At 47.5% G+C, this 13994-nt stretch overlaps 1 protein-coding gene across 2 annotated transcripts in view; it reads left to right on the top strand.

Annotated features, from left to right (window-relative positions):
* Positions 1–860: 860 nt before the first annotated feature.
* The window catches only part of LOC102985904 (carboxyl-terminal PDZ ligand of neuronal nitric oxide synthase protein), a 306668-nt gene continuing 293534 nt past the window's right edge, over positions 861–13994 (top strand). For both annotated transcript variants that reach the window (XM_007109767.4, XM_007109768.4), the window contains exon 1: positions 861–1146. In XM_007109767.4, the coding sequence (XP_007109829.2) occupies positions 1042–1146 (105 nt within the window). In that variant the 5' untranslated portion in view covers positions 861–1041. The remainder of the gene's footprint in view (positions 1147–13994) is intronic.

The following is a 13994-nucleotide window of genomic DNA, read 5'->3' as shown; positions in this document are numbered from 1 at the left end:
GCCTACTCCATTTCCACAAGGCTGATGGCTTTTAAATACTAAAACCATCCCCAAAGGCATCTCCACAAACCCCCAATATACAAGTCACAAATCACTGCTCAAAGGAACGAACACAAAGCACTTGCGATACTCTCCCATTTGGGTGCAGTCTTGATTCTCCAGAGAAAAGGGGACTCTCAGTGCAGATCTGAATATATATATGGGCCAGGACTTGGGCCTTCCTGGTAAAACATAAAAACAAAACAATAAACACCGCCCCTTTCCCTCCCAAAACAAAAAACAAAAACAGAAAATCCAAGGCGCCGCTGCTGTTATCAGTAGATTGGCTCAGACTCTGACTGAAAAAAACAAAAACAGTACTGAGCCCGGGTTTCTGAGACCCCGGCTGCCTAGGGCCAGGGCGAAGTTCCCGGGGTCGGGCCGCTGGACGCGGGCAGGGCCGGGCGCGGCGCTCTCGGGGACTTTCACCTGCTCGGCGGGCAGCGCGGGGGCGGACCCGGTGGCGGGCGGGGCCTGGACGCCCCGCGGGAGGAGCCGGCCCGGGCCCACCCCGCAGGAGGAGCCGCTCGCCGGCGGCTGATCCGGCGTCTCCGTGACAGGCACCCCGCTCCGCTGCCGCTGCCGCCTTTTCTTCCTCGTCCCGGGCTGTCCGCGCCACTGCTCCCGGGCCAGTGCCGCGCCCAGTCCCGCCGCGGGCCGCGCGCCCACTGCTCCCCTCCCCCAGCCCGGTCGTCGCGCCGCCAGCTCCCGCCGCCGCCCCCGCCGCCCCCGCCGCCCCCGCCGCCCTCCTCGCCGGTAGGAATTGCGCGGCCACAGCGCCGCTCGCGTCGCCCGCATCCGCGCCGCCCGCTGCAGCCCGGCCCTCGGCGTCGCTCCGAGTCCCGGCTTCCACGGCCGCCGCGCGGCCAGGGCGCCCCTCCGCTTGCGCCCCCCCCGCGCACCGTCGCCCCGAGCTCTCGCCTCCCCTCCCCTGGGTCTCGCCAGACCCTTCCTGCCACCTCCGCCGCCGCCTCTGGAGGAGTCGGTCCACCGCGGGTCACCATGCCCAGCAAAACCAAGTACAACCTTGTGGACGATGGGCACGACCTGCGGATCCCCTTGCACAACGAGGACGCCTTCCAGCACGGCATCTGCTTCGAGGCCAAGGTGAGGGGGCCCCAGGGAGGGGACTGCCCCGGAGGGGCATGTGTGAGTGGACGGGATGCGCAGCCATCGCGGACGCAGAGCTGGTGGCTTAGGCTAATTTTGGGGCCTTTCTGTTAGGGAGGGTGACTCCCCTTCTCTGTATAGAATTCCGCGGGCTCCTGCCCAGAACTGCTAAAGAGCAACTGCAAAGTTTGAGCGGTATTGCTTCACCCCCCTCCTCCCACCTGCAGACTCTCCCATCCTACCCATCCAGGACTGACTGAGTTACTTCCCGGATCCCTTCTTCTGAGGAGGAGAAGCCAGTGGGTGAGCGCAGCCTGGGCGTGATTCTTTAGAATCGGTTTAGGGAAGCTTTGGTGTTATTTACCTGTTGGGATCCCTTGGGAGAGGTGCTTTCAGGAAGGTCTTTTAAAGGGGGAGTACCTGCTTCCTGATTGAAGAAAATAATACAGGGGTGGTTTTTGTTTTTAGATTCCAGGTAACCCCGGCCAGGTGTCAGAGTCACTTCCTAAACGCCTTATTTGCCACGACTCCTTTGCAAGTGCCAGTCATTGAAGGGGGGAGGTGTGGTGAAAGCTGCCCGGTTACTAGTTTTGTGGCTTAATGTTAAGTTTCAGCATCTAGTAGGGGACCGCTGCCGAAGAATTTTTCGAGGGTGCCTGGAATTTTCAGCTTAAAATAAAGCCCCAGGTCCGTCCTTGGGAGAGGGGGCAGGGCGGAAGCCTCTGTACTGCACCATGAGGTGTGAATAAGGCTGCTCCCCCCCGCCCCCTGCCCCGTGATGCACTTCCCAGAGTGAGGAGCTCTGGTCTCTGAGATTACAGCTGGGGTTCCTGCTCCCCACCACAGGGGAAGAGTGTTTCTGCTCTTCCTTCATCCAGCTTGACGCCCTCCCCCCAAGGCTCAGGGATGCTCAGCACCTACTGTGTGCCTGTCACTGGTAAGTGACAGAAAATACTACCCCTCCGAGTAGGTTGTGTCTTCTGGTTTTGAAAAGGTAGTACTTTCGATGTGGAGACAGTCTTCATTCCCTTTTTCTCCTTAATGGCTTTGTAGATGGCAGGGTGTTAGCATCTCAGGCAAGGGTTACTCCATCAGGTGGCTATTTCCTTCAATTCTTGAGACATCTTTTTGAGTGTCTGATATGAGTCCAATGTGACCAGTTACTTTCGATTATTCTTCCTTCTCATGGAGATGTGTGAGTTGTTAAATCTTACCTTTTTTTTCTCCCTGAATAACCTTCCCTCAGCCATATTTGCTAGAGCTAGGAGGGCACCCCCTGTTTCCCCAGACATCAAACCCTGCAGTGGAATGCAGAGCTGAATTACTGGGTATGGCTGGGACCAGAGTGGGGCTGTAGCCAAGATCTTATCTTGCTTCTCTCAGAATAGAGCTGGTTGGTCTAATATAGGATGTTTGGGTTAATTTTTGTCCGGGCCTGTTGCTTTGGTGAGCAGGTTTTTAAATTTTAAAGTATGAGTTTTCATCACATCATGATTTAATTTTCTTGGACATGCATAAACTGGGAAATTGGCTTTTGTCTTGTTTGGTTCACCAGGGCTCTGTTTTGCAAGAATGAACAGAAGAAGAAAGATCAGAATTAAAGTGTTTTTAACCTTTTAATTCTTTTCTCACAGTCTCTGCATTTGGTCCTCGCTAGGACTCATAACCTAGCATGCATAATAATCACCAGGTGAGGTTGTTAGAGTCAGATTCTTGCCACCTCCAATTCTAATCTGACACCTCTGGGGAGAGCCCAGGACTGTGCACCTCTAAGGAGCATTCCAGGTGATTTAATGCAGGTGATTGGGACCAGACTTTGAGAAACACTGGCTTCAGGCTTGCCTCCAGCTTGCTGGATCTTACCCTCTCTTTCCCAACATGTAGTTTCTTTTCTAAGCAAATGTCTGGGGGTTGTGTGGTGTAGTTCCTATAGTAACTTGCCTGGATTCACACACAGTGGTACTCCATAAGAGGAAGGGGAACCACAGTTGGTCCCAGCTGTGTTCCCAATGCAGATGTGGGACATGGTGAACCATGGGTTCTGCTTTGAGAATGGCGAGGTAGGGAAGAAAGGACAGGGCTGACCTTGAGAACGGGGTCCTAACTCCCAGCACTTGGTAATCGATGCTGGACACCAGTACATTCAAATCATGTCAGCCAAGACCTGAGTAGAGGTGGAAGCAGAAGCTTTTCTGTCTCATGAGCACCTGGCAAGCACCTCATCTGGCTGGTTTTCACATCCCTCTCGAGCAGTGTCCGTGGAACTGCAGGATCACTGGGTTTTCAGGGTTAAATCCACACCACACTCATTCCTTGTTTTGGAAAAGCACAGGCTGTAAAATGTAAATGTATTAGTGCTGCCTTGTCAGATACTCTTGGAAAATGAGCCCAGGTCTTTCACTCCCAAGGGCTGGCAGTTTTTCAGAATCAACACTGGATGGAATGACTTTTTGGATGGATGCCGCTCATTTTCAGTGCCGCGGAGATTGAAAAGGTTATGGCTAGGGTTGAAGGGCATCTGGGTGTCAGAGGTTCTGTGCACTTAAAAAACACACCGTGCATTTAACTATCAAGTAGGATCCTAGAGGTTTTTCACCTGCAGTACTTCATGTAATTCTCACTGCTTCCCCGGAGGTGGGTCTCCTTATACCTTATAAATGAGGATATGTTGCCTGCTTTAGTGCACATAGCTGGGTATGGCAGAGAGAGGATTTGAACCTGGGAGCTTTGACTTCAGACTCTCAAATGCAATGCTTATTCATTTAATATATATATATATATATATTTAAAATTTTTTTTTTTTTTTTTTTTTTTTTTTTGCGGTACGCGGGCCTCTCACTGTTGTGGCCTCTCCCGTTGCGGAGCACAGGCTCCGGACGCGCAGGCTCAGCGTCCATGGCTCACGGGCCCAGCCGCTCTGCGGTATGTGGTATCCTCCCGGACCGGGGCACGAACCCGTGTCCCCTGCATCGGCAGGCGGACTCTCAACCACTGCGCCACCAGGGAAGCCCCATTTAATATTTTTTATGGAATGTTCACTCTGTGCTGGGCGGTTGGTCTGATTCACGGTTCACTGGTGGGGCATCCTTAGGTTGTTGGCCTCTCTGACTCTGATGTAGAAAATTATTCAGACTTTTAGTGCTAGGCTCTTTCAAGATATAACCTTGGTCTGGGAGCTGCTCTTAAGGGATAGTGCCCTCCGTGTCAGAAATGGCACCTGGCTCACTGACCGTTGCTGGTGGGTGGGCAGTAAAATCCTTCTCGGCTTGAAAGCTTGTGTGGCTCCTTTGTATTCGTCTCTCCCTCTCCCTCTCCCAGTATGCCTTCCTGGTGGCCAGTGCCATCAACTGGCTGTCTCTGCTTGCTGGGTGAGAAGAAGACTTCTTATGACAGTGGTGCAAAGAATAAGAGTATTAATAACATAGTTATGCCTTACGTTTGTAGGTGATTTTTGATTTGCATGCGACTTTCACACACACAAAATTTTCCTCATGTGGAAATTGGGACATTAGTGTTATCTCTGTTTTTCAGATGAAAAAATTGGGGATCAGAGAGATTAACTTGTCCAGAGTCACAGAACTGATAAGATGGAAGAATAATGATTATAGCTGCTATTTAGTGAGCACTTACTATGGACCATGTATTGTTCTAGGTGCTGCCTCATTTAAGCCTCACACTCCAGTCCTTTTGATTCCTCGTCCATGGTTCCTTAACTTCATCCTGACGTAGTAGCTCTCTCTGTATTCCTAGCTCTCGTTGCGTAGCCCGTTCACTGATCTGGGCATGTGTGGCACAGCCTGTCAGAACTGGAAAGTACCTTAGCTCACCTCGTACAGCCTCCTCATTTTACAGATGAGGAAGTTTAGGTCCAGAGGGGAAGTCGTCGTCCCAGGGTCACATAGCTAGGTGAGAACAGAACCAGGACTCATCCCTCGTTTCCTGGCTTCAAGTTGGTTTCAGTTATCTGTTGCTGCTTAACAGCCTACCCCAAGACTCAGTGGCGTAAAACAATGTCTGTTTAATCTGCTCATGATTCGTGGGTCAGGAGTTCAGGCAGGACTTGGCTGGGCTGTTCTTCTGTTGCATGTGGTGTGGACTGGATCACTCACTTGGCTTCATTTTGTTGTGGCTGGGCTGGAAGGTCCTAGAAGGCTTCACTCTCATGGTTGTACTTTGGTAGTCCTCCGTGTGCAGGTTCTCTGCATTGGGTAGCTTGGATTTCCTTATAGCATGGTGCCCTTTGATCTGGCAGCTGGCTTTCAAGAGGGAGTGTTCCAAGCAGGGAAGGTGGAAGCTCTTAAGGCCTGGCCTCCAAAGTTACACAGAGTCACTTCTGCTGCATTCTGTTGGTCAGATCGGGCCATAGGCTGGCTCAGATTCAAGGGGAGGAGAAGTATTCTTCACTTTTTGGTGGGGAGTGTCAAGGTCACAGTGCAAGAGTGCACGTGGGATGAGAGATATTGCCAAAGCTATCCTTGGATCATGGTCAACCATAAAATTTTGTGTTCTTTCTCCTCTGCATATAGCTTCTCCAGTGATGTCAAGTGTTCTTTGAGTACCTTGTCTCGTGCTTCTGTGTATAACCCCCTCCCTCAACAGCAGGTACATAAATATATAGCCAGCAACATCAAATTATTTATCAAGTGGAAGAAATTTCCAATTGTAGAAAGTCTGAAAGCAGTAAATGTATTGTCTTATTGCTGAGTGATTTGGGGGGTTTGGGAGTCCTTGGTCAAATCTGAACTGAATTCTCTGGCCATTATTCCCTCCTTGCTAAATGGCTTCACTGGCTGATGGTTTCCACGATGTAGATTTTAGAGGTTACAGTAACCCCACACAGCAGGCTACCTGCGGATGCCTCTTGAACACGCTATCTTGAGGGCTTCCAGATTAGGACATTAAATATGTTGGTTCACCATAAATGGGGTACTCTAACTCAAACCTAACCTGTGTTGTGTGGTTAAAAGCTCTCAGAGCCAACTCTGCTATATTCTGGGTGTGCACTCTCCCCTCCCCTGCCCACCCCCCAAAGGGTCCTGTCTTCCAGGATTGTGGACAAGTAGGGATTCAGATAGAGGCCTTGGTGTATTCGCTGATGTCATCATTGAAGTGCAGGTTATTTCACCTTATTAGGTATTTGTCCAGATGCTTTAATATCCACTGTTATCTTCTGCCTGGACCAGATGAATCTTTGGGGGATGATGAGTTGCAAAGATACAGCACTGCTCAGAAGTAATACCTGTTTTTATTCACCCTTATTTTGCTCTCAGGTGCCCCAGGGTGTTCCTCTGGAGCTGGTGTTTTGGAATTTGATGGGCAAATGTATTTCTACCTTATCTGTACATTTCATGATTTTGCCATGTCTCCTTTGCCCAAAATGTCCCAGTCCATTTAGTGGTCAGAATCTCACACTCACTTGTCACACTGACCTTTGCCAATCATCCGTGTCCAAGACCCTAATCAGACTCATTGTTTATTATCGCTTACTCGTAATGCTGCTACTTCCAGAACTCAAATCTTCAGAATGCTTTCTTTGACCATCATTATCTGCTTCCTCTCACCTCATTGCCTTGAGGCTGCCCTTAGCTCCTCAGTGACCTCCTGCTGCCTTTATCCTGCTCCCCCAGCAGCCTGGAGCCATGCCCACCCCCCTTTCCATCTTTCCCACTTTCCTGCCCTACACTGCAGACTTGGTCTCTGCTACTTTCCTCCTTCCTTCCTGTTTTTGGAAAAAGAACTTCCTTCTTTCCTCCACTGCCTTTTCCCTAATAGCTTTATGGAGCTATAATTCATATACCATACAATTCACTAATTTAAAATATACCATTAAGTAGTTTTTAATATATTCATAGTGTTGTGCAATCATCACCACAGTCAATTTTAGAACATTTTCATCACCTCAAAAAGAAACCCTGGGGCTTTCCTGGTGGCGCAGTGGTTGAGAGCCCGCCTGCCGATGCAGGGGATACGGGTTCGTGCCCCGGTCTGGGAAGATCGCAAGTGCCGTGGAGCGGCTGGGCCCGTGAGTCATGGCCGCTGAGCCTGCGCGTCCGGAGCCTGTGCTCCGCAATGGGAGAGACCACAGCAGTGAGAGCCTGCGCGCCCGGAGCCGGTGCTCCGCAATGGGAGAGACCACAGCAGTGAGAGGCCCGCGTACCGCAAAAAAAAAAAAAAAAAAAAAAAAAGAAACCCTGTACCCTTTAACTATCATACCCCCCGCCCCCATCCACCCCAGCCCTAAGCAACTACTAAACTACTTTCTGTCTCTAGATTTGGCTATTCTGGACATTTCATATAAATGGAACCATGGTGTATGTGGGTTTTTGTGACTGGCTTTTTTTCACTTTGCATGATGTTTTCAGGGTTCATCCGTATTGTAGCATGTATCAGGACTCCATTCCTTTTTATGGCTGAATAATATTCCATTGTATGGGTGTACCACATTTTGTTTGTCCATTTATCAGTTGATGGACATTAAGGTTGTTTGTTTTTTAGCTATTATGAATAATGCTGCTGTAAACATTTTGTGCACAAATTTTTGTGTGATATATGCTTAAATTTCTCATGGGTAGGTAGGTAAGAGTGAAATTGCTGTATCACATGGTAAGTATGTTTAACCATTGTGGGACTGCCAGATTGTTTTCCGATGTGGCTGCACCATTTCACTTTTCCACCAGCAGTGTGTTAGGATTCTGATTTCTCCACATCCTCACCGACACTTCTTATAATCTGGCTTTTTGATTCTAGCCAGCCTAGTGGGTATGGAGTGGTATCTCATTGTGGTTTTGATTTGCATTTCCCTGATGAATGATGATATAGAACATCTTTTCATGTATTTATTGGCCATTTTCACATCTTTGGAGAAATGTCTATTCAGATCTTCTGCCCATTTTGAAATCGGATTGTCTTTTTTAAAAAATATTACTGAATTGTAAGAGCTCTTTATATATTCTGTATTCAAATCCATTATGTAGCTTTGCAAGTGTTTTCACCTATTCTGTGGGTGGTCTTTTCACTTTCTTGGTATCGTCTTCTGAAACACAAAAGTTTTAAATTATGAAGTCCGATTCGTTTTTTTCTTTTTCCCTCTTTTTTTTTTTTTTTTTGTCTTTGTTTTTTTGCTGTACGCGGGCCTCTCACTGTTGTGGCCTCTCCCGTTGTGGAGCACAGGCTCCGGACGCGCAGGCCCAGCGGCCATGGCTCACGGGCCCAGCCGCTCCGCGGGATCTTCCCGGACCGGGTCACGAACCCATGTCCCCTGCATCGGCAGGCGGACTCTCAACCACTGCGCCACCAGGGAAGCCCTCTTTTTCCCTCTTTCTTTTTAAGATTCATCTGCCCTCCCTCTGCTGCTAGCCCACCTCTCCTGAGTCTTTGTTCATTACCCCATCACTCCCTACCCCCCACCTTTGTATTGTTCCATCTTTCCCCCTACTGGCTCACTCCTCTGCCCAGGAGTGCTGTGACCTTCTCTATGTGAAAACTCTCTTCTCTCCACCTTTTTCTTCATTAACATGTTGTCCTCTACCTTTTACAGCTAAGACTCATGAAAGAGTGGTCTACTCTCTGCAGTTTCTCAATATTCATTCAGTCCCTGGCCGTGTCCTTCCCACCTCTGTCCTGGCTGCCATGTAGACATTGTTCTACTGTCACCCTTCTCTGTCCTCATTCTTTTTGAGTTTTCTCCCTGAACAGCCTATCCTTGTCTTTCTTGGGATGCCTCACTCAACTCTCTGCAGGCTCTCGATTGGCCATGCATAGCCCCCCTGTCTGTACCTTCTCTTCTTTGCTGCACATTGACCTCTAAGGTAAGTGCTCAGTTTCATCCTTCCCCCTCCCCCCTCGTTATGCATGTTGGCTCCTAGATCTCTAACTCTAGTCCAGACTCCAGATCTTTATTTCTAGCTTCCTGCTGGCTATCTCTACCCCAATGAACATGTTGCTAACCCCGTTGCTCAACAAGGTTGAATTCAAATCTCTCTGATGACTTCATACTTCTTTAAATGACCCCACCATCTTCTCAGACACCAAGCTTGACACTTTGGAGCAGTGGACTCATTGGCTGTTGATTGAGTACCTATTGTGGCCAGGCTTTTCCCAGACACCCCCCCCGCCATGTCCCCCCACTTCAAATGAGTTGTGTCCTTGAATTTTCACAGTGATATCCATCTATGCATCCTGCCTGTTCTTCCTTGTCTCACCTCTCGCTGGTTCAGATGCTCATCACCTCTCACCATAATGTTTCAGTTACTTTCTGGAGGCCTCCACTTTATCCTATAAACTTTTGCTCTGTTAATTATCCTGAAATATAATTATGTTATCCTTCTACTCAGAGACACTAAAAGATTATAAGCCTACTATATTAGATCCAAAAATTCTTAGCCTGATATTCAGGGCTCTCTGGTTTTGAACAGTTCCCTTTAATCACCCTATGCTTCAACCCAACTGGGGTACCTACCATTCCCTCAACCCTCCCTGTGATTCCCCATCCATCTCTTAGGCCCAGTCCACTGTCACTCAGTGAAGCAGATGTTACCAGTCCCTCCTCTGTGTGGAAGGAACTGACCAGACCCTGCTATGGATTATAGCTGCTTGCCCTTGTCTGATTTCCATCCCCCCATTGTCACCATTAGGGTCCCTGTCTCTCTGCCCCCTTGTGTCTTCTGCAGCGCTGACTGCAGTGTTTTGCATATAGAAAATGTATTCTGAATCAACGAATATAATTTCTAAGATGCTCCCTACAAGGACTGCCAGGACCCTCCTGTATCACCCAAGAGTGGGAGATGCCTCAGCTGGCTCTAGTCTCCTCCCGGCTTTTTCTCTTGCTTTAGACCTGTCCCTCTCAGTCCCTAGTGAGACTAGTCCCGGATCCCAGGAGGTATCCCCATCACCTCCACCCACAGAGTGCCACTGCCTTCCAAAGGAAGTGCCAGGTAAGCATTTTTCCTGAATTAAATGGAATTCCAGTGATGGGTATGCAATGGAATTAGAATCTTTGATTATAGAACACATGGCCAATTTTAGGAGTAGATAATTGTCATTTATTAGTAAAAAAAATATTTTCAACCTGTTGTGTTCTTATTAATGCGCTAATACCCTTTACCCCCAATTCTTTATTTCCTTTAATTTTCTATTTTATAGTTTTTATGACATGAATTTGGTTGACAGCATAGCATAAATGGGTTCAGGAGCCAAATTGTGTTTGGGTTCAGATCTTGGCTCTATCCCTCACTTGCTGTGTGAACTTGTGCGAGTTACTTAACATCTCTCCTTCAGTATCCTCATCTGTAAAAAGAGGATACAGGTATCACATACCTCATAGGGTTAGTGAGAGGAGCAAACGAGTTATGCACACAAACTCCTAGCATAGTGCCTGGCACAGAGTGGGTCGTTATTTTTATTATTGTTGTTGTTTAGTCCTGCAGATTGCAATTTAAATTTCATCTGTGCATGGTTTTAATCTAGGAATTATCATACACTCTTTTAAAAAAATTTTATGTATTTATTTTTTGGCTGCGTTGGGTCTTCGTTGCTGTGCGTGGGCTTTCTCTAGTTGCAGTGAGCGGGGGCTACTCTTCGTTGCGGTGCGCGGGCTTCTCATTGCGGTGGCTTCTCTTGTGGAGCACGGGCTCTAGGTGTGTGGGCTTCAGTAGTTGCAGCATGCGGGCTCAGTAGTTGTGGCACGCAGATACTAGAGTGTGCAGACTGCAGTAGTTGTGGCATGAGGGCTCAGTAGTTGTGGCTTGTGTGCTCTAGAGCGCAGGCTCAGTAGCTGTGGTGCATGGGCTTAGTTGCTCCGTGGCATGTGGGATCTTCCTGGACCAGGGATCGAACCCGTGTCCCCTGTATTGACAGGTGGATTCTTAACCGCCAGGGAAGTCCCCACTCTGTTTTTTTTAATAAGTCAGAGGCCTAGTAGTGTATTATCTTCATTTTACATGCCTGCTTAAAGCATCTAGCTGCCATATTATTCTTGATTCCCAAAGTTGCAAATCAGACAGCATGACTACTTTGTGGACTTAAAATAGCTGTCAGCCTCCTTGGGAAGGAATAAGGAGGGGTTAACTAGCTTCTGGTACATGCCCCCATCACATTTGTTCCAGTCTTTTAATCCTTGTTCGGATTAAAAATCACAGAATCTTGTTAAGTACTGTATGTTGTCTGTATTCACTACCTTTCTCTGAATTTCATGGGTAAATATGTCTTTAAGCAGGGGTAATCTAAGCAGAAGGAATCTTGCATCATGGGATTAATTAATACCTTGTGATGCTTACAATTCCCTTTTCAATTTTTATATTCAGCATCATATTTCCTTTCAAACACTGGAGCAGCTAGTTTTAAAAGTTACTTAAAATGGCACTTCCAGCAAGTTCTGTGCCCAGAGTGTTGGAACACTTTAGAACCCCTGGTCCCCAACCCACCGCGTGTAACCCAGTTGGTTTTCTGCAACACTTCAACGAGACTTGTGTGTCTTACACTTTTATGGCTCCATCCATGAGAACTGAGGACAGTGGTTACTACCCCCATTTATTCTTGAAGCTGCAGTGCTTTCCAGGAGAACTGTTGAAATGATCAGCCTTGAGAGGTGAATGAGACCTGGGACCCCCTTCCAAGGGGTAGCCAAGAAGAGGGCACTTGCCCAATGCACCCTGTACTCAGAACGTTCTGAACTCCATTAGCCTGTGTGTGAGCATGTTAGAAACACTGTTTGCATGCTTGCAGACTCATCACGTGTCCCCTATTCTGTGCTGCTCCCCCCTGCTGGTTCTGTTTGTGCATTTCTTATCTGTTGATCTAGGCTATAAGCTCCTCAAGGATGAAGGGGACTCCCCACATACCTGCCTCGTGCTGTTCACATCACAGAAAGCTAACATAATAATCACTATCATTTACAAAGCACTTACTATGTTCTAGGCACTGTGCCAAGCTCCTTCTAGGAAATGATTAATCTTCCCCAACAGCCCTATGAGTTAAGGTACTCTCATCATTTGAGTTTTACTGATGGGGAAGCCGAGGCATAGAGAGGCAGAGTAATTTGCACACAGTCCACATTTAGTAATGGATAGATCCCCGAGTCAAACCCTGGCAGTCTGGCACTATTAACTTCTGTGCCGAATATGCTTCAAGATACCAAGAACTAATGTTTATCCAGTACTCACCACTTTCAACGCATGGTTCTCAGAATTTTACATATGCAAACTAATTTAATCTTTACAGTGGCCCCCTGAGGGTAGGTGTTTTTGCTTCCAATGAGGAAACTGAGACCATCTTTCTAGGTTGGATTGAATGGGCAAATGGACTATTAAAGGTGGTGGTCTCAGCTCCTCCCATTGAGGTTAAACCTGTGACCAAGGGACTGGTCATCTGCTGTGTGCCAGTGGGCAACAGGCCACCTTTGGTGGGCCTCTCTGGTGGGTCATGTTGATGGTCTCCAGATATGAAAATGAGGCATCAGTGAGTAAGTGGAAAAGCCGAGACGGGCAGGAGAGGGGCTTTGGGAGGCCCTTCCTTCCTGGGGAGAGTTATTCTTTGCTGGGCTCCTGCCCGTGCACTTCCTATCTAACGGTGGTGATCCACCCACCCTTACCACACCTCTTCCTCCTGTCAACTTCCATGCCCTCTTCCTTGCATTTCTCAGCTCTGTTTCTGAGGACTGGTTCTCTCCACTCCACTTGGAGCCTCCAGGGTCCCTCTGGGAAAGTATAGATGCCAAAAAACTTCCAGCCCAGGAGATGTTGCCTTGTGGTTGGAAATCTTAGCCCACAGTGCACAATGGAAAAGCTCCTTGGTTGTGTCGTTTTTTTCTATCTTGATTATAAACTCTTCCCTTTTTGTTTTGGTCTCTTTGGATGGGAAGAAGCACTCATGTGGAAGCGTTTTATTTTTCTGCCAAGAAGAAGATTAATGTCTCCCATGGGCCAAGTGACAGCTAACATATTATTTCGCTCCCATGCTATTTCCCATAAACGGATTTAACCTGTACTGTAACTACATTGTCAAACTGGTCCTCAATATGTGTGGATTTTTTTCTCTTAAATTTGGCAGCCCAGGTTAAACACACTGTATCCTGGGCACCCATATCCAAAGTATGATTGAAACTTTTTTTTAAGTATGATTGAAACTTTACCTCTTGCTTCAAGGTCACTTAAATGCTGCTCTTTCCTCCTTCAGGTCAAGAATTTTGCAGCATCCTCAAGTGAGAGGAATCACCTGCAAATTCCTTTGATTAGTTAAGGCATCTGTTCTCAAACTTTGGTGTCTATTAGAATCATGTGGAAACTGATGAAAATATAGAGGCCCAGGCTTGATGTAGCATAGGGCTTGGATCCCTGTGCCTTGATCATGTTTTCCAGGTGATTCTGATAGATACCTTTGTTTGAGAACCATGAGTTGGAGCACTGGTTCTCAAACTTGGCTGCTCTTTGGAATCTTGGGGGAGCTAAAAAAAAATTGCTGCTGGCTGCGAACGCTCAGCAATTTTAATTCAATTAATATGGATGTAACCTGGGTGTTGCAATTATATCTTTTATTTCTTTGCTGAGACTTTGTTTTTTCATTTGTTTCAAGCATATTCATAATTGCTTGTTGAAGCATTTTTATGAAGGCCACTTTAAAGTCCTTGTGAGATAATTCTAACTCATCTTGGTACTGGCATCTTTTTTTTTTTAACATCTTTATTGGAGTATAATTGCTTTACAATGTTGTGTTAGTTTCTGCTGTATAACAAAGTGAATCAGCTATATGTATACATATACCCCATATCCCCTCCAGCTTGCATCTCCCTCCCCTGCCCCATCCCACCCCTCTAGGTGGTCACAAAGCACCGAGCTGATCTCCCTGTGCTA

This window comes from Physeter macrocephalus, chromosome 4 (assembly GCF_002837175.3).
Source record: "Physeter macrocephalus isolate SW-GA chromosome 4, ASM283717v5, whole genome shotgun sequence".
NCBI lineage: Eukaryota > Metazoa > Chordata > Mammalia > Artiodactyla > Physeteridae > Physeter > Physeter macrocephalus.
Note: the sequence above shows the minus strand (reverse complement) of the source record. Positions and strands in the feature narration are given on the sequence as shown.